Consider the following 21,053-nt stretch of genomic DNA (forward strand, 5'->3'; position numbering starts at 1 on the left):
TTCAAGACTTAGTAGGTTACTGTCTGGGAGGAGCAAAACACTTGTTTGAAGAATATTATACCTCTGGGTACCCACAGGTCTGGTAATAAGGTTGGTCTTTTTAAAATTTCTACTAACCTTAAATTGTATGATGAATTAAATTGTGGTGCACTGTGATAAAATGCCTCTTTTTGTGAGATCACCCCCAGTTTTTTGTCTCTTTGCACTGGGACACAGCTGTCCAGGCCAGGTGCATGTGCTCTACCACCTGAAACATGGTTAAAGTGACTAACTCCTGATTGGTTTATTTAACTTTCTTGGTAAGGGCAGAGTATACGGTGAAGAAAATACACCTATGCCGTAGAAAGTTAAAAGTCACCTGTGAACTGTAGCTCTTATTATGCCATCTACAAGTGTGTTAAGGAAAACATGACTACAGGGCTACCATTTGAGACTGACTGTTGCACTTTACCCTGCAGCTGATCTGTAAAAATAACCCCTTTGACAGGAGAAAACCCTTCCTTTTAAATAATAATAAGTAATCCCTATTCAGGCCTTGTAGCCCACAAGGTAGGGTGCATACTTTTTAAAAATAGGACCTATAGAAATTCAATGGCACCATGTCCCTGCAGTGACAGGCTCCCAAAATCTACTTTCACTTTTGAAGGCCCTGGCTGTTCAATGGGAAAACTAGAGTACAGATTAAAATCTTAAATAGGGTATCTATGGTTTGGGACCAGCTAGAAAAATAATGAAATTACTTTTTAAATAGGTATTAAAACCCATTTTAATGATGAAGCCAGATTTGAACACATAATTTAGGATTAGTAACTTTTAGAAAGTTGCCCTTTCCCTTCCTGTAGCTCCAGAAAGCTAATTTAAATCAGCTCTGCAGCAGCTGCCCAGCAATGAGCTTAAGAAAGTATAAAAACTGCTTACAGAGCAGAGAGAGAGTGGCTTGGTGTATGGAATTCTTCACATGCAAGGAAGACCAGTTGGGTTGAGCTCAGGAATTTAATTAACTTCAAAGGGACTTGCTCTGTCACAAGTATATGGCAGGTTACACATGGGAAGGCCCAACTGTCATTCACTTAGCCAGGCTGGCTCGATACCCAGAGGGAGGAGAGTTACTCTGAGAACTGATTTTAAGTGACAACAGAGAAGTGGGCTGCTCATTATCCTGGTAACACCTCTACGTTGGCACACATGCTCTGCACATGGGGAAAAGGGATTCTACATCTAGGATTTTGGAATAAAGTGCACTATGGGATTGTAGTAACACAAATCTGAACTGCTGGAAAATGGGTAGGGTTTCCCCTATGAACTTTTACCCCATTAGTCAGGTAGGAGCTAGGAGTCACCCCCACCCACTACCCTTTGTCAGGCTTAAACAAGCCACCCCAAGACATCCTCCTCAAAACATTTATTGGATCTATGGAAGACCAGATGAAGGACTGCACCAGCAGTTTGAGGCCTGTGGGGAGACCTGAAGGACTGGACCTGTCCCCATTTGCACCAAAGACAAATAAGTGGACTCCAAGGATCAGTTGACTGCCCTCCTGTGTGGCCACAGCAACACTTCAAGCTGCAAGAGACCTTTTCCCTGAAGAACCCAGTTGACCAGTGGAAATTGGACTTTGACTGGACCTTTCTGGTGGCCTTTGCTGGATTGAGTCCTGACTCACAAGTGCAGTTTCTGAGCACCTGGGACCTGTGTTAGGAGAAGCTGGACTTTTCCTAACACATCTGAAAAGTTGGGACTTCCAAAGTACCGGGACCAACCACGCAAGCCAATCCCCCCAAGGAGAAACTTCACTAGGTTAAAAAAACAGGTTTCTCCCTCTGGAGCTACTCTGCACCAGCAAATTTGTTTCAACATGCCCTCAACAAGACGGTCTGTGGCCTCGTGGAACTAATCATCGGATACACCCAGCAACCTGGTCACACGGGAAGATCAGGAGCTCCGAAAAAGAGACTAACAGCCTAATTTAGAGTTTGGCGTGTGTGACACTCTTTCACAAATGTGACAGATATCCCATCAGCCGTATTACAAGTGCAATAGGATATAATGTACTTGTAATATGGCGGACCGGATATCAGTCTTGTTTGTGATAGAGTTTCTCATCTGCCAAACTCTAAATCGTTTCCTAAGTCTGAACGTAGAAATCGTGAATGGGCCAAGTTTAAAAAAATGTCTAGCCAAAAATAGATCTCCTCTAGGCGTGAAATTTGAACTTCCGCGCAGAGAGATTTTTCCACTTAAAACAACTGCTTCACTGGGACCTATGACAACCTGGCATTGTGAAACTCTTCTTGGATACACCATGAAACCTTGTCCCGCTTGAAAATTTTAACTTCCCTTTCAGAGACAAATTCTTAAGTTAGAATCTCCTACTGGAATAAGCCTACTTAGTGTATCCGACCAACGTTCCGTCGCGGTCAGCTTGAAATCATACATAGGTCCCAGTCAACTGTCACCATAGACTATCACTATCGCTTTTCACTTAAATCTTTAAAAAAATAAACTTTCCCGTTTCCCTTATTAGATTTTTGTCATTTTGGTGTTATTTTGCCTAGAATTTTTTGCTATCTTTAAAAATTGGACTGTGATTTTTCTTGTATTGTAGTTGACTTTTAACTGTTTTGGTACGTCACAATACTTTACACCAGGGCTTGTTAACCTTCTGAAACCCCAGAACCCACACCAACGCATTATTTGAATCAGGGGACCCCAATTGAGTAAGCACTTTCGATTATTTGATCCGCAAAACAATACACAAAAATACAAAAACAAACTTTGATCAAACCACTACACAAATGATAAAACATTTATTTAATTTACAAATATAAAAAAAACGAAAATGTAATAATAATGGGAAGGTTTGAGCTTTATAAAATTCAATTGAGGCCACCCATGGTTCATACTATACTCTTCCAATGCCGTTACTAATCTATCTGTGGATACCAAGTACATTTTTAGCTTCCAATTTTAAATTCCTTCACATTCACAGAATATTTTAAAATTCTTCATTTTGCAATTGCCTTCTAAATGTATATACACTTTTATAATCTGTTAATAATATTTAATTTTCTAAGCAGTCGCAAACCCCCTGAGTAGGTGTTGCAACAGGTTAAGTATCGTTGCTTTACACATTTTCTTTCAAGGAAAACCTGTCTGTTTATGTAATATATACAAGGGATTGCACTCAAGTTGAAATGATTGAAACCTTTGGCTAGACCTAACAAGCTAGTAGCTTGTTTCTGACTATTTCCTAAGTGGAACAAGCCCTTCAAATGGACCAACCAGGTGGGAGTTCTTCAGATTTCCCTACCAAACAGAATACCTCTAATGTGAAACAATAACAGTCACTGCAAATCCTGAACTTATTACTGACAGCGCTGCTAAGGAAGACTCTGACTTCTGAAGCTTTTACCTCTAATTTCAGCAGCCAGTTGAATTGATGACTACTTTCTCCTTGCAGCTAAAACTAGAAAAACAAAATTCTTCCTTCTTCTTGTTCCTTCTTAGTCAACCTGCTCTTCCCTGTTCGCCTTTGACCCACACTTGCTAAACTCCATATGCTTCACTGTAAAGCATCATATATTAGATTGCCAACTTCATTACATCAACTTGTTCTTAACTACACCAAATGCTTAGAATCAAGCCTCTGATGCACTCTGAGAACATCCACACTGTAGTGGAGTCACTTTTCCTCTCTCATGGTGATGGAGTAATGTTATTCTTTATGGCTTTACTTCCATTGTAAATCACACTCCACTCAACATCTCTCCTTAGGAATGGAATCCATGACTGTGATCACAAAACACATTTGTCCTCTGTGTTGTTAAGCTCCCATGAGAGGGTGAGCTTTATAACCAATAAAGTTCACTACCATGAGTGCAGTTCCTATCTACATTATAAATATGTTGTATTTTGATAGAGGACCAAATCTCACAACCTCATGGACCGGAATGATTATGACTAAAAGTTTAAAATATACTTTGATTTGCTTTGTTTGAAGTACTTAGAATGTGCTGAGGAATGTCAGTGGTGGATGGTGAACTTTCAAGTAGGTTTCAAGTAGGTTCACCATGCTGAAGTTACCAGTAAAGGTTAAACAAGCTGTCATCAGCCATATGTTCAAATACGATGCCATATCTTGCATGTATCTTGCATGTATCTTGCATGTATCTTACATTCAAATTGCTTTTATATAGCACTTACTATACTTGATAAGGCACAAAAAAGGAGTGCCCCTAGTCTCTCTAAAAGAAATAAACCCTGTGCCTATGATATAGCAAGTATGCCAGGGGTAAAAAAAGGTGGCGGAATGTATCGAACAAGCCTGTAGAGAGGTCGTTATTTAGTCACTGAAGACGTTCCCTATACAGAACATAAGACCTTCTGATGCGTCTTTGCTAAGCATATAAAACTGATCACAAGCATTAATGCGTGACTCACACAAGCACTAAACATACCAAATGATGATAAATTATATGGTTTATCTAGCCAGCTCCAGTTTTCAAGTATTTCAACGCCTTTTGAACAAGACATGGATTACTTCATAATGTCAGCCATAAACAACATTCAAATCACAGAAAGCTTCAGACTATGACGCGTTGTGTATTCCTTAATATATAGTAACAAATTAGGAAGATCTCGAATGCTCAAATGCAGCTGGATAGAAAGTGCATGGTTTGTATGAGTTTTGAGCTTCAAAATTAAGTATTTCAAAAGTACTCTGTGCATTGTATTGTATTGAAATGTATTGAACTGTATTGTATTGTATTGTAATGTATTGTATTGTATTGTATTGTAATGTATTGCATTGTATTTTACTGCATTGTAATGTATTGTAATGTATTAAATTGTATTGTACTGCATTATATTACAAGTGCTTGGCCAAAGGAAGACAGCTCAGAAAATAGAGGACTGTTTGTTTCTCTGATCTATAATAATTGAATTAGGATGTACAAAAGAGTTCAAGGATAATTCAAAGTAGCATGTGGAAGTAAATCACAATATTACTTTTGGAGCCAAATTAAAGGCCAGACAGCTATCTTGGTTCTATCCCACTTTGTTGTTATTGAGAACCATGAGTACTCACTGCCAGCACTCAGGTAGGTGACAAATACTTACCAATTGTAGCATTTATTTCGGGGCGGAAGATGCCATCGTGGACACGATACAAAAAAGATGACTTCCCAACGCTTGAGTTGCCAATAAACAAAACCTTGTAAACGAAATCCGGGTTTTGCATGGTGTGCAAAGCTAAAGGTGCTTTCTGCGCTGAAAGGTTTGCAGCTGATCCCTTATTGTCTAAGGGTCTATTTTCCAGATTTTTTGTATTAGATTGCTTTGCTTTGGTACTTTCTATAAAATCTTCCTGGCGATCTCCATACATATCTGGGTCCTCATTCTCATCGTGTTCGTCCATGTTTTCAACCCCAGCCTTGGCAAGCCTTTCCAGTACACTGGTCGTAAAAGTTACTCTTTTTTTACCCTTTATACTAGATACAGGTGTTTCTAAAGCCATCGCCTGAGCCATATGGGTCTGGCGAATCTCTTGCTCAATGAGCGAAACCTGGGATATTGAAGTGTTTTCCTCTGGAACATCCTCATATTTCGCCTGCAGTTCCGCCTGCTCACAAACAGCAGATGGTTCAATATCCCAGACAAGAGTGTACGTGTTGGGCATTGCTTGTATAACTCGATCTTCCCGCATTTCTTCTTCAGAATCCACCTGCCCCTCATTGTGCACAAGAGCTTTTTCTATCTGTGTCCAGCTATGGTCCTCTTCATGTGTGATAGGGTTGATTTGTACTATTTCTGTAAGCACTTCTTCTGGGGTCTCATTCTGCCTCAATTCGGAAATAGGTTGGGCTGCAGGGTCAATGGCAACCTCCCAATTTCTCTGTAACTGAACTTTTTTAAAGATATAGGGTTCTGCTACTTCTACCAGTGGCTCTTCGAGCCGCCCATGGTTTTCTCCCTTCTCAGAAGCCATTTTATGGTCACCGTTACCAAAGCCCTTTATTTCTTCATTTGCATGCTTGTGAGTATCTTGATACAACGTGTGTTCGTCGATAGTGTGAATAAGCACATTTTCGATCAGTGGTGCACTATCATCCTGTTCATGGGGGATAGGATTGTGTTCCACCATTCCTTTAAGTGCTTCTTCAGAGGAATCCTTCTGCCTTAACTCGGAAGAAGGTTGGCCTTCACTGTTGACATGAAATTCCCAATTTCTCTGTGACTGGACTTTTTTAAAGACATAAGGTTCTGTTTCTGCTACTGTTTCCTCCTCGAGTTTCTCATGGTTTCTTCCCTGCTCAGAAGTCCTGTTAAGGGCACTGTCACCAAGAGCACTGGGTTCTTCCCCGGCATGCCTGTGAGCTTCTTCAAACATGTCATGCACGGATCCACCCATGTCCAGGCTTGTGTCATGCTCTGAAGGTTTATCGTGCATGCTTGCTTCATTCCAATGCTCTGGTGACCTCACTGGATCACTCTGTTGATGCCAATGAGGCTCGTACATATTGCTTTTTTGCTTTTCAACACTGGACTGATCAAACTCGTTCTGCACTTGAGCCGGTAAGTCACTCCTCAGAGGCACAGGTTCCTTGGTTAGATATTCAGGCAGAGGGTCTTCTTCAATAGAAATCACTCGTGATCTTGCGTGGACCTCAGATTCTGAGAAATCAGCAGTACTGCCAAAGAAAGGAAATATTACATTTAGGATTCAGGTTTTGAACCACTGACATTTAGGAGAATTAACTGATTAACTGTTTTATTAAAATGCACATGCGGTTGACATAATCAGAACAAAGGCAGAAAGGTGAACTACCCAAGAAGGGACAATTTTTCTATTGTCTCTTTTGTCGAAGGCATCCATCTCTTCCAGGCACTTTCAACATAGATGAGCCATTTAAAATGTCTAACTGAAGTATACCGACTGATAAATCAGTGCTGTACTGGAAACCAACATGAGGCCAGACCATAGATGTCCTACCCGTACCAAATGTAACCAAGTTATACAGAGGGGACAAAGGAGCTACCCTCAAGAAAGAGCATTTTGCAGAAATGAAGACTGAATGGTATAATTTAGAGCACAATGTTTCAAATACAAAGGCTATACCCACCTTGGTTTCCCAGGAAGGTCTGAAGTGTAGCTGATTAATTATTCTTATATTTCAGGACCTACCACAATACCCAGTTATGCTATCTCTAAACTCCATCAACTCATGCATCCTCCGTTAAAAAGACTGTGCACCCAAAAAACACAAAAGCAAATTTGCCCAGAAGGCACATACATTTATGCCATAGAAAGAGCACTGCCACAACCATGGCACGCCCCTTTCACGCAATGTGTTGCGTGTAAAGGGGCATATCTACAAGGAGATGAAAAGCCATGCAGGGTGTCTTTACGTGTGTGGGTTTACGTGTCCAGGCAAAAAGGGACGCACCGGCATGGCAAGGGGCTTGCAAATAAGCACCAGTATTTTTACCTAAACGCACGTACTTCCTCAATATTTTGGTCCTTGAAACTTTGCCCACGATATTATGGTGCAACAATCTTCTTGAAGCGATATTCTGACATATGACCCATGAAATACCAGTGTACTGGTACACACTTTGGTTCATTATTTGACTACTGGGTCATTCATAGACCTTTCAGAATGTTCCCGTGATTTTTAATGGCCCTTGTGCTGCATGGTGCAGCATAATTATTACATACTTTGGCACACCTTTCACAGGTTTTGAAGAGTCAATCAAGGCATATTTCATAATTTTCCTAGTAAGATTTGCTTCCCAGTAGTATTGTGGGCCCACCCTCTTTAAGAAAAGTTATAAAAATTGTAACAGCATAATGAATATTATAGCACAATTCTTCTAGGGAAATAGGCAATTGAAATATTAGAGTTCCCCAAATAAAAGCTTGATGTTTTAAAAAAAAATTGTTTTTATCCAAAAACAAACCGTAAAATATTTAGTAAATATACCTTTGATCTCCAAACATCAGCTGATCCTTTTGTCAAGTACCCAAATGTACTACTGCCACATGTGGACAGATTCTCCCTTACTTGTATTACCAATACATCTCCGAAATGTCCATTATATGCCAGGGAATTTTGCCCTTATGCCCGGAAGTGACATAATTATGTCGATCAATTGCCTAAAATTCACCGGCCATCATTAAACTCAAGGGGGAAATCTAAAATGGCTCATTGCTTAACTTCATGTAAACACACACATCACTAGCTCTTCTACTCAAAGAAAAGGTAATTTCTCAGTCTTAATGTGCATTTATTTTGTAGGTATTTGGCTATTTATATAGCACACATCTGGTCAAGGCCAATTATGTGCTGTACAAGACTAACTATAAAGAATACAAATAGTGAAATCATACAAGATGCATGCTAGAGGTACAGAATTCGGTGAGTAGAAGGGGACTTTCTAAGGCGTTAGGTGAAGGAAAGGTATGCATGAACTCGTAAGCAGGCCCTATGCTTGTAGCTAGGAGTCTTTAGCTGGTTCATTTTACATCAATAGGTCTTGTCATTTTGTCATTGTGTGTTATTCACACTTCACAAACCTTCCGGGGGTCACCTCAACTCTGGGGGTTCTCAGGTAGATCAATTAACATATTCCTTTTCAAGTATACATTCAGATTAAGGTGATTTACATCCAAATTCTCTAAGTCTTCCGAAATTAGAATGAATGGAGGTTGCCACCAGGGAGATCTTAAACATACTATAATTTCTTTTTAGGTGGTGAATCGTAAAATATCCTGTAGGGAAGCTTTTCACTATGTATCCTCAAGTGCAGCACAAACGTAGATTTTAGAAACTGTAGGGAAATTTAACATATTTCTCATATACTTTTTTAAAAGGAGCAGACAGCCCGTCGAGGGGGTTCTATCCGCCTTTATTGTTTTACCAAAAACATACCCCCAGATTCTCTATTGTCATGTTTTGCGAGTCCTTAATAGCGATTTTTAAGGAATCGCTATTAAAGACTCGCAAAACGGGATTCATGTAGAAATCGCAATATTTTTTGCGATTTCTACAGCTTCCTTATTTGTGATTCGCTAATTGCTAATCGCAAATAAGGAATGGCTTTCCCATTCATTCCTATGGGCCTAAAGGCCCATAGGAATGAATGGGGAGTCATTCCTTATTTGCGATTACCAATTAGCGAATCGCAAATAAGGAAGCGATTTCAAGGGTGCCAGGGTGTCCAAAGGACACTCTGTAGCACCCCTGAAATGGTAATGTACACTGGTGTTGTGCACACACATGTCCAAAGGATATGTGTGTGTGTAACATACAACTTAGAAAAATGCACTGAAGTGCATTTTTTCTAAGTTTCCGCTATTTACCACGTAGTTAGACTTCGCGGTAAATAGCGGCCCCAGATTGCGAATTCGCAATTTTAAAATGGTTCATGAATTGCATTTAAGGAATCTCAAATTGAGATTCCTTAAATGCAATTATTCGCAATTTAGCGATTTCTATAAATGCGATTTTTGCATTTGGGATGATGAATCCCAAATGTAAAAATAGCGCTCGCAAAGGGACAGATTCTCAGAATCTGGCCCTTTGCGAGCTGATTTCGGCTTGATGAATCTGGCTGATAGACCCGTATATATAGTGTAATGTGTGCCCTGAGCGAGTAGGCATTAAATAATTTTTTGTCATCTGGGTGTACACGAGCAAAGGGCTATGAATTCCACAAGACCATCAAGTGCAATGCAGGCGTCAATCCTCAGAAACGGTCTACAAATGATGGCAGTGTTAACTATAACAACTGGGGGCATAACAGACCCAATATACAAGGGACAGTATCACTGGTGATTATAATGGGTGGTTGGTAGCAACTGAAACTGACAAATATATTGCGAGGAATTCTCTGCTTTGGAAAAAAAGCTTGAGGGTCAGTGAGCCAATCAGAATACCATCGATGGCGGTGCTTGAACATTTACATTCAAACATGCATTGGCAATATCAATAGGTTTGACACTTGCTCTTGTGAGAAAGCAAAACCATTGAAAAAAGCCTGCTTCCATGCAAACTAATTCAAAATAACTTCTGTGTGTATACAATTAATGGTGTAAGATGAAAAAGTGGATTCTCAGAAATAATATTAGTCCCTCATGCATTCGAGTGGCGGCAAGTGAAGGACCCAAAAAACCAATAGAAAAATGGGGCACTAAAATACTCCTGTAGGACGATCCAAGAAACGATTGACAATGTCTCAAACCTAAGGCTGATGTTCCTTAGCCAAAGGAGCCTATGGCTGAGGGAAGATAAACCAAGACTCCTTATAATATTTATAGAATACCGTACCTTCACCAAGAATGGTGCAGGTGCCATTACATGTCAAACCTAAAAATTGTGCAGGCGCCATGACAGGTCCTACCTAGAATGATGCTAATATTCCAAATGTTATGCTTGTTGAGTATTTTCATGAGTTGCTCTATGGTATTTTTTGGTAACTGAATTAAACAGAGAACAATCTATTCTATTGGAGGCAAAGATATCACTTACCTCAAGAAACCATATGGTGGATGAAGATCAACCTAATCAGACCGGCTGTCGGTGGAGGTATCCCCGCCATCCTTCGCAGCTTTACTACCCCCGACATTCTGATGGTGGGCGAAGGGCTGATGGACGGAGATACTGACTACCACATATCCGATGGGCTCGAGGGCACTCTGATCCCTACAATGGCCTGCCAGGCACCACTTTAAGGATTCGGATGGCCCCTCTGTGCCAGCCTTTTCATGACAGTTCACCCGCCATGGAAAGGCTGGTGGGGATGGACATTGAGGGCCCATAGCGGGCCCCCCTTTATCCCTGGCCCATTCCTTTGGGTGCCCCCCTACATATCCCTGTACCAAGTGACAGGGTCCGCATGGTGTCTGTCACCGGCGGGTGCTGCAACCAGCAGCACCCACAATAGAAAATATGTACAATGTGATGGCAACCGTGGTGGTCGCATTGTAATATGGTCTTTGGGATCCCCGACACTATATCAGGTGGTCCCCTTCTTCGTTAGGGACGTACGCCCGCCTTCATTTGGCAGCAAGCTAGATATTTACCCAGAAAGCATGCTTTTTGTGATTTGGTGTAAATCTATTCAGTTGTTTTCAAAAATTAAGTTTCAAAATGTATACATATATAGTGCAGAGGGACTACCACGGGACCAACAGATCAGCTCATAATATTTAATTGGCTGCCTATGACATCAACAAAGATATTTAGAGATCATTTTGGGATTCGGGGGCTTATTCTGGTGTCCTTGGAATGAAAAACAAAAAAACATGTAGGTACCCCCATCTCCCATGAGGCTGATGCATGTTTGGTGGGGTCACAGCTTCTCATTCCCAGGTCCTAAAGAGGATTGGGGCCACCCCATGTACTGGCAGGCGGGAGCCAGCTTGGCAGCTCGGGATTGGGACCCTTGCACTGCCATTGTGATAAAATTAATAATACGCTGTAGGTGCCCAAGTGAGACCGGCACACTTAAAGCAAAAAACACTTAGCCAGCTGGGTAGGGAGGAAGCGGGCTTCCCACACTGCCATTGCGATACAAAAAGGAAAGAAGGCTGTGGGTGCTCCCTCAATATAATGGAAAAAGAAAGAAAATGGTGGCCTTGCCCCTTCAGTATAGGCCGTTCATTAAATATTCACTGCACTCCAATGCCGTGCCCCATAATGACCAGCTTGGGCTTTCTTTTAACTGTGTTTAGTTCTTGTGGTGCCCCAAAAAGAGGCAGGTGTCACTGCAAACTTTTGATTTAAGGGTTGTGGGTAGCTGCAGACAGTGGTGTAGCTAGAGCTTCTGGCGCCCGGGGCTATCCCTCAGATTGCCACCCATGGCAGGCAGCGGGGGTGGGGGGGATGCTGGGTAAAAAGAACGGCAAGTACTTGAAAGAGGTCCAAGAGGCACGTGGTATAACCGCTAATAGTTACCTCGATCATGCAAGTTACCATACATGACACGGGCCAAGGCTACACCGTTGAATACACCGGCAGTACAAAGACATACAATGATGGAGGGAATGCAGAACAAATCAAAACATTCACCCCCAGTCCATGGATCTGGGTTATATCCATCATTCCTTTGCTCAACATGCCACCCCAGTTTAGACTTGGTCATGTGCAAATCAAGACTGATTTGCACATGGCAGGGTTCAAACTGGAATGGCATAGGGAGGAGAAAAACAAAGGATGATTTAGGCCCAGATCTCTGTACCGGGGTGAATGTATGACATTGTTCTGTATTCTATCCGTCAATTGTTCTTTTTGCAATAATAATATATAAGTACAAAGGTATCAAGGTTGACTTGTTTGCAACCTATAGCATATTTAACCAACAATATGACCAGAGTACTATATACGGTGGCAATGTGTTGGTCGGAATAGATGTTATTACACCTTAAATGTATACCTCCTTGGGTGCAGAACTCAGCACATAAAACAGAGAAGTAGTAGAGGTAAAGGTCTCCACACATAGGTTTGTGAATTGCATTTTGTAGTATGAGAGTAGTACTACTGTACTGATTCTAAAGGTTCTACTAAATGCAGTTTCTGAATTGTGCTCGAACAGTCTGTGATGTCTTGCCAATTTGCCACTACGGAGAGAGGCCATATTGGGTTTAGCTGGTTTTTCCTTTTAAAGTTGCAGCCTCAGCAATCACTAATGGTGTGGGGGATTTGTAGCTAAAGTGAAATTCAACTACAGGTAAAAAATCCTGATGAACATGATTGTCAGTTCCATTAAGAAGGAGTCATGCAGCGGCAATACCTACATGAATTCAGGATGATCCATGAGTATCTCGTCTCTGCAGGTCATTGGAAATCCTTGGATTTAACTTTTATCTGATTGGCTAGTATATCCCCCTAATGGGCAAATATTAAATAGTTTAATTCCAGTTCTTCTCCATGTTTAGGAGTTTTAATGCTCTGTTAAGAGACTTAGGTCAAGGATGGCTGGGCATGCCTTTTAGGGTTAACATTTCTGCCGACAAAGATGTTCTAGTGGGTACTATCATTTTTGAAAGAAGGTGGCAAAAAATCTGATTCCATATCTCAAGTTTGTTTCATTAGCCGAATTTGGACTTGGTGTGTCAAAATGGGTAAGTCGAACAAGTTCTAAAGGAAGCTTTGTAGATGGTACGAGTGATCACAGAGCTGCCATCTAGAAGCCTTACCCCGGTGAGCCTGGTTCCTGTACATCAGCAGGAGGGGATTACTGCACTCTACTTCCAGGGTGGGTTCCAATGCTGGCCCTGAACTACCTGACCTGGTGCTTTGAGGTCATGGCCCTTTACTACTAATTGTCGAATGGGGTAGACTCCTTACTTGTATGCTATTGTACCAAAGTACGCCTTTAACATGTCAAAGACATTTCCTTTCATGCTAATCTGAGTCTGAAAAGGCTTGTTGACAAAATTAATACTCTGAATCACAGAATCAGGAGTCCACCTGTAGGCAACCTGGACAAGTGCAGGCCAAGTCCCATATTCATACTTTACTATACAGAGGTTTCTACTATTCATCACATGATCATTTTTCTCACAAATAATTACGAGCATGAGAATGTAAGAATGTCCTTAACAGGTATCAAAACGAAAACATGTTTTGGCAGAGCAAGCTATTCACCTATTTCACATCTCAAATATCAAACGCAGTTTCTCCCTCTATATTATTTAAAGAACTAAAGTTGCTTCACTGTTGATGAATCTGTTCACTTCCGGTTCACCTCCAGTTCTACAGTATTCTAAAGTGCCATAGGCAAAACGCCAGCCATCATAATAATTGCTATGATCCCAGTTTGGGAACGAGTAAAATGGGAAAATGCTATTGTTTCCAGTAAAGGTTAAGATAAATCAGTCTGTAAGGCAACTCGTGCTCGGGTAAAGCGCTCTGATACAGTTGTGCCAGGTGCCACGCAATGATCATGGCACAGCTCGCAGCTTGCTACAGGCAGCTGGTACCCACCGCAGACACTACTGTAGCTGAGCTTATTTTACTCCCTGATTCAGCCCGAGCCGACTGACTCCAGAAGGGGGAGACCTGTGACTGTGACCCGGGAACTCACAGGAGTCTAATCATCTGTGGAGGCCCCGGGCCTGGCGGCAATTGGAAACCCGATTTGCAGTGTCCTGTGGCCTTGTGTGAGCTCAGCCTGCCTGCCGCAGCCAGCCGTTGCAGAACAGAGTTGCTGCCTGCGACCACCAGCAGCCTTTGCTACAGACTCACGCCGGACTGACTCAGGATTTATCTGCGGACGGGGCCGAGGTCCAAGTAAGTACCAACCAGAGAGCCTTAAATTATAGACAGTGAACCCCTTATCTTAATTGCTTCATTTTCCTCGGGAGGAAGTGTCACTCGTTAGTTGTTAAATGTCACTCATAATAACTGTTGGAAATGGCCCTTTTTGCAGGGTTATCCCCAAACTTTTTGCTTCTTCCTCCCTTATGTTTCCTGACCCGTGGCTGTTGGCAATAGGACTCGGGGCACTTTACCACTGCTGATCAGTGCTAAAGTGCATATGCTTTCTGTGTAAATTGTTATTGTAATTGGTTGTCCATGATTGGCATATTTGTATTACCAAGAAGTCCCTAGTAAAGTGCACTGAGTGTGCCAGGGCTGGTGATTCAAATGCTACTAGTGGGCCTGCAGCACTGATTGTGCCACCCACATGAGTAGCCCTAAAATGGTGTCTCAGGCCTGCCACCGTAGTGCCTGTGTGCAGTCTGTGAACTGCCATGTCCTCCTGGTCAGTGTCCCCACTGACCAGGCCTAACCCTTCCCTTTCTGTACACATTGGTCACCCCTATGGAAGGCTCAAGGTACCCCCTTGGGCAGGGTGCAGTGTATGTGAAAGGTAGAGCATGTACTAATGCAGGTGACATGCTCTGGTAGTGAATTACAGCCATTTTCGTGGTGTTTTCACTGTGTTACTGTGAGTGTTGGTACAAATACTTTACACATTACCTTTGATAAGCCTTGACTGCTAGTGCCAAGCTACCAAGGGGGTGAGCAGGGGTTATCAACGAGTGTATCCTCCTTACCCTGACTAGAAACAAGGGTCCCTATTTGGACAGTGGAACCTACCTCTGCCAACTAGAGACCCCCATTTCTAACAATAACCCTGAAATTATGAAAACGCCACACATAGCAATCTAAAACCTTGGCAGTTATGCTGATACTGATAGTTTGCGCTATTTAAAACGACCCAAAAAAAAAAAAACCGAGGCATTGCAGGCTCAGACGAGGATGTAAATCAGGAAGAGAGGGAAGACAGCTAAAATAACACCAGTAACTCAAGTGCGTTTAACGTTTATCACAAAAACGAATCTGCTTGTGGTTGCTGTTAATATTTAGCCTACCTTTCCTGTACACTCCATAGTGGTGGCAGGGCCCCTACCTTAGGGGTTCTGTAAATCGCCCAGCACTCCCCTGCTGAGACTCCACTTTGTGAAAAGAGTGTGTGGTGGTGGCGAGCGTCACTGCTGCATTTTAGCAGCACTGCGCAGGGGCTGGATAAAAATGATTCCCGGGGCCGTCATTCGTAGCGCCTTCGCGCGCTACAAGATTCACGGCTCTGGGAACCACACGGTATGCCCCGCAACGCACCACCACCACTTGCTAGATGGTGCGACGTGCATGCATGCACTGCAGCCGGTGCGCTTTCACTAACATAACTGCATGTCTCGTGTGCAGACAGTGCTCCTACTTCAGCGACAGATTCACAGCCACATTTGTTGGGGAGGTGTCAGTGTCCCCAATTAAATCATATTCACCGCCGCCATGTGCCACCAGGATCGCGCAACCGCCCCCAAAATAGTGCCGCCTGGGGCGGACCGCCCACCCCCCCTAGCTACGCCTCTGGCTGCAGATAGTGGACCCCCTCAACCCCCCAGGAATATTTTATTTAAAAAAATAACAAGAAAGGGCCTCATATATATGTTGACAGAGAGGGAACATAGTGGTCGCCATCCCAATTTAAATGCGGGTGGACCATAGTTTGGCCATGGCGTTGACTACCTTGTCACTGCCATAGCCAAACTTCTCAGATGGCCCGACAAAGTAAGGGCTATTGGAAATTGGCTATATGTCCCGACCCACTTAGACACTTACAGACCCACTCACAGTGATGTCATGAGTGATGTCACAGATGTTGCAGTGATGTTATCAATCATTCCATAGAACATGTCTTGAGCAATGTAACATGTGAGGTATTAGCAGTTCATGGTTATAGTTCTTCAGCCGTGCATGGCGGGGGTTTGGGTGCAGGGCCTGGCCATAGGCACGTCCAACTGACTATGTGTAACAATATAAAGGCTGTCATCATTGTGTATCAAGCCAAGCATGTCTGGGTTTTCATGCCCATCATCTGATATAATTAAAATTTGTATTTGGTAACATTTATGTTAGGAAAAACAGAAAGCATAGAAGTACCATTGAGAAAAAAAGTAACTAACAATTGATGACAACTTGTTCTATAAAGTTTTTAAAAGACACTGAGATTAGTAAGTGTTGTACTAAGACGTTACCACCAAACTCTCTAATATTTATTTTATTGAACAAAGAAATCTGACAAACTAATGTAGCTCCATTGGATTGCTAATGTATGTCCTTGAGGTAACAAACATTTCTACAGCAGGCATATTACCTACTAGGCAGCCTTAGCATGTTTAACATATAAAAAAATTCCCATATATATATAGTGTTTACATGGCAATTCTGGTATTACTCACATATTTTGTGAGGTATCTTGGTCTCTATCGCTGGGCGCGTTCATTGTTCGTAGCTGCAAGGCTGATGTAGAGTCCATTTCTCTTGTGGCAGGATACTCATCATGTGGTATGTGCTGAAAAAAATCCCAGCATTATTCATTAGATGCTTCAAGAAAGTTGTCTATGGAAATTCACAGACAAATAATAGATTCACGCAGGAGTGATGTAGATTGAAGACAAGTACAATGGAAAATACGAAGAGCTACATCAGGAACCACGCTTTGATCAGAATCTGTCTCAAGTGATAACAAAAAGGAGGTATGATGCCAAAGGAAGGAAGAATAATCATGGTAGTTAAAAAGAAAGGACTGCCCATCCAACTGGTTTAAACGGGAACATCAGTCATGCCTCTTGATTCTATGAGGATGACGTGTGGGAGGGCTTCAAACGTGTGTTGGTTTGGAGTTGAGGAATGGCCTGATTTTAACTTTTGTACTGAGTGACGATGACGTAAAGTGAAAGCAAGCGAGAGAAGCGTATATTTCGAGTGGTGAGGGTTGTGGTGCTTTTGGTGACTGGAGTGCCTTCCGCTGGAATGAATATTGTATATTCAGCTGTGGCATAGCTGCCAAGGTTTCAGATTGCTTATGTGTGACATTTTCATAATTTTAGTGTAAATATGAGTGACATTCAACGACTATGAGTGACACTTTCTCGTGAGCAAAATCAAGCAATGAAGGTAAGGAAAACAAATATAAGAACCCACGCACTCCACTAAAAGTAAATTAAATGAGTGGCACAACTTTGCAGACAGACTAGTGACTGATGAGTTTGGTGTGCCCTTGATCTCTGCCTGACTCAGAGCACTGCACGCATCAGGTCTCCACCCTTAGTGCAGAAGTCCTCAAACTGTTCAGCATTTATTGCGCTGCCTTTTGGCAGCAGGCCTTACTGCCTATGTATGATAGACTGCAGGTTCATTCTGTGTGTAGCAGTGAGCACCACAGCGTCTGCAGCTGTGTGAAGCTGTTTGCGTGTAGGTGGCTTGCATAGGTGTGCACAGTGTAGCTGTGCACTATGCTATGTGCATGAAGGAGGCTTGTATCAGTGTGCACAGTGTAACTATGCACTATGCTGTATCGGTGCAGGGGGCTTGCATATGTGTGCACAGTGTAGCTGTGCACTATGCTGTATGGGTGCAGGAATCTTGCATATGTGTGCACAGTGTAGCTGTGCACTATGCTGTATGGGTGCAGGAGGCTTGCAAGCGTGTTCACAGTGTAGCTATGTGCGATGCTATGTGCATGCAGGAGGCTTGCTTCTGCGTGCAGTGAACTCCAACAGCATGTGAGCAGAGGAGCCTGCCTCAACTCAAGTCAACACAGGTGCCAATCAGTGTGTTGCTGGGCAGGAAGGCAGAAAAAAAAACACTGTGAAGTCAAGTACACAACATTTGCCAGCCAGTAGGGCCCGCGCCCCCGCCTCCTCCCCCCACTACCCCTTCCAGGCTCAGCTTCTGCCTGGAAATCTGGCGAGCGTATCATAACAGGACTAAGGGCCTTCTGAGGAATGACTGGAGTCGTAACGACCTCCTCCCCCCCCCCGCACACCTCCCCCCCAGAATGAGAGAGAGCAGAGAACCCTGGCAAACACGCACCACCGTAACAGATTTAAGATGATTAAACCCTCTCAGTTTATTAGTAGTACATCATGATTAACTTGCGCCATTTATTAAATTAAGGACAGTGTGTGTGTGTAGGTTGTGACATTACCTAACGAACTCTCAACTCAAGTAAACATGAAATTAGCATCTGATTTTAGCTACAGTCTCGGTCACTGGCTGACACTTATAATTTCCTTACGAAAGCTGAAGTAAGTTTAATTCCGTACATTACCAGACTAGTCGGGTCACCGTCACAGCTAAGTGCTTTCAATGAGGTGGAGCCCAATGAAAAACCTCAGAAGGAAGAAAACCTCTGCGGCCTGCAGATTATTGTCTTCTGAAATCAGATCTTTCAGATAAACCTGAAAAGGATGACCAGACAGAGCAGCCCTGCCTGCAACTGTGTCTGACAACAAGTAAGACTACAACACATCATGACTACAAACTGGCAGCAGGCGGGATGCCTGGCCAATAAGTACTTACTTGGTAGTCTATCTCTATACCTCAGTCACACTGCCGGTCCGTGCAGCACTGGGTCGCCAGACTCCCCGCAGCGCCCACGATCTGGATCAAGATGCCTCTCATGCGTGGGCCCATTATTGCTGAGAGTGCCTGAGTCAGGTCGATGATGCTGCTGTCCCCGCCGCCACCAGCCTCGTCGCTGCCGGGGTTATGTGCAGGCTGGGGCAGCACTGGACGATGAGGTCAGTCATTTTCACAAGATCCATCACTTTCAGACTTTGACCCATCAAAATTATTTCATTAACGATCAGGTCCATTGTGATAATCGAAGGACCTGGCGGAGAGGGTGAGTGGTCGGATTGGAGGAGCACCTCCATAAAGAGCAGCTGCCTTGGTGACTTTCTAGTTGCTATTGTGGGATGGTGCATAATTGACAAACCTCGAGGTGGGCAATGTGAGGAGGGAGGGCAAACTTGGTGCAAGATCATGATATGAAGAGGCACTCAGCGGGAGAGGCAAGAAAAGGTGCGGTGCTAATCCCCTTAAGGTGGGGCGGTAGACAAGTGGGGGGATGAGGGAGGAGAGATATCTGGGACCGTAGAAAGTGAGTCCTCCGAAAAGAAGAGGGGGAATGGAGGTAGTGTCTCGGATTGAGCGAATCTGAAATCGGGTGAGGCATGGTTCAGCAGGGTATGACCATGTGACACATGGCCCGGGCTTCTCTGAAATAAAATTGCCGTTGGGCTGCATTGCCATTTAGTTCCTGGGCCTGTGCTGTCCCAGCGTGGGGTCCTGACTGCAGGGCAGGATAGGTCAGAGGAGGTGCGAACAGCACTGTGGTGTGAGCGAGCGCGGCCATAAAACAGTCAGGCTGTGCAAGAATGACGACGATCCAGTTCCAGCAGAGGCCTCATCAAACACAAGTTCGCACGATGTTAGCAGGCTCCCCTCGTCGGTCAGACGCCTGGGTAGGTTGACGGTGCAGCACTCGGCGAACTTAGACCATTTAGGAACTGGACAGGAGGAGACCGCTGAAGCATAGCTTCCCCCACACTAGGATTACACTCAGACGTGGTAGGATCTTCGGACCACCTCTCATTTCCATTTGGAGTAGGTAACAGTTGTGCCATCCACAATGTGTAGATAGTGTTTAGTTTTTTCCTCTTGGTCCTGACGAATTGCGCTGTATCCCTAGGAACACTAGCAAGAAACATGTTGACCATACACAAATCTTCTCACTTGGTAGAGTAGACCGTCCTGGATATTTGCACTAGGAGGCCCACCTCACCATTTATTTTTTAATAAAGTAGCTAACCATGCCAATAAAATAGTCAGTGGATTACCTAACTTTTTGTAATCAGCACCACCATCACCGCGCACATCTACACCCCCCTTTTCTTAGAACCCTCATACCCGCATGCACCAACTGGCAGGGACAAAAGATCTCCGGCAAAGAGCCCCATCTGGGTGCTCGTCAGGCATTGCACCGCCAGCTTGACGAGGAGCAAAAACCCATATGATGAAGCATGACACCTAGCTTGCTGGGTGTGTGAGGGTTTTAGGTCCCGACAGGGAGGACTCCCCCTCCCCTTTCCGTACCCCAGTTATATCTCAGGGTGTCTCACTCCCACTATAGTCTACCGGAACATACCAGGCCAACCCAAACAAACCCCCCCCCCCCTTGTCCTGGGGAACTGCGTACCCTTCTTTGTTTCCACAGCAGGACGTGTGATGTCATATCCTTGCGGCACTACGGCCAGTCTGAGACTGTCACTCAGCTCCTTGGCGCCGCGGAAAGCAAAGAAATACATTGTAGCAGCACTGACTGACTGCCACTGTGAGGCTAAGAGCGCCTGCTCAGCTGCTGGAACTGCCCGAAGCCTGTGACAGCAGCCAGCCAGGCACTGGAGCTCGCAGCTACCACTGTTTGTAGTGTGCTTTCCGACATCTGAGACTATGGCCTTATGCGTGACAATGCATTTCAGTGTGGTGATGCGGAGCACCACACTGAAATGCTTTAGTGTCACCTGAGGCGAGATACTTGGCAGGACTGCTGTGGGACCTGCTTTCTCTTGTTCCCACTGTTGGTGTGCCAGATCCCTTACTTCCACTTCAGGAGGGCTTGAAAACATATATTCAGAGAACAATTTTCAGGCACTCACCTACCACTCCCATTGGGGAAGGACTCCAGATAC

At 43.6% G+C, this 21,053-nt stretch overlaps 1 protein-coding gene across 2 annotated transcripts in view; it reads right to left on the bottom strand.

The window, feature by feature from the left end:
* The window catches only part of RAB44 (RAB44, member RAS oncogene family), a 387,835-nt gene that overhangs the window by 66,091 nt on the left and 300,691 nt on the right, over positions 1-21,053 (bottom strand). For both annotated transcript variants that reach the window (XM_078644134.1, XM_078644135.1), the window contains exons 10-11: positions 16,755-16,867; positions 5,120-6,690 (exon numbers count right to left, since the gene is read on the bottom strand). In XM_078644134.1, the coding sequence (XP_078500260.1) occupies positions 5,120-6,690; positions 16,755-16,867 (1,684 nt within the window). The remainder of the gene's footprint in view (positions 1-5,119; positions 6,691-16,754; positions 16,868-21,053) is intronic.

This window comes from Lissotriton helveticus, chromosome 5_1, assembly GCF_964261635.1.
Source record: "Lissotriton helveticus chromosome 5_1, aLisHel1.1, whole genome shotgun sequence".
NCBI classification, from domain to species: Eukaryota; Metazoa; Chordata; class Amphibia; order Caudata; family Salamandridae; genus Lissotriton; species Lissotriton helveticus.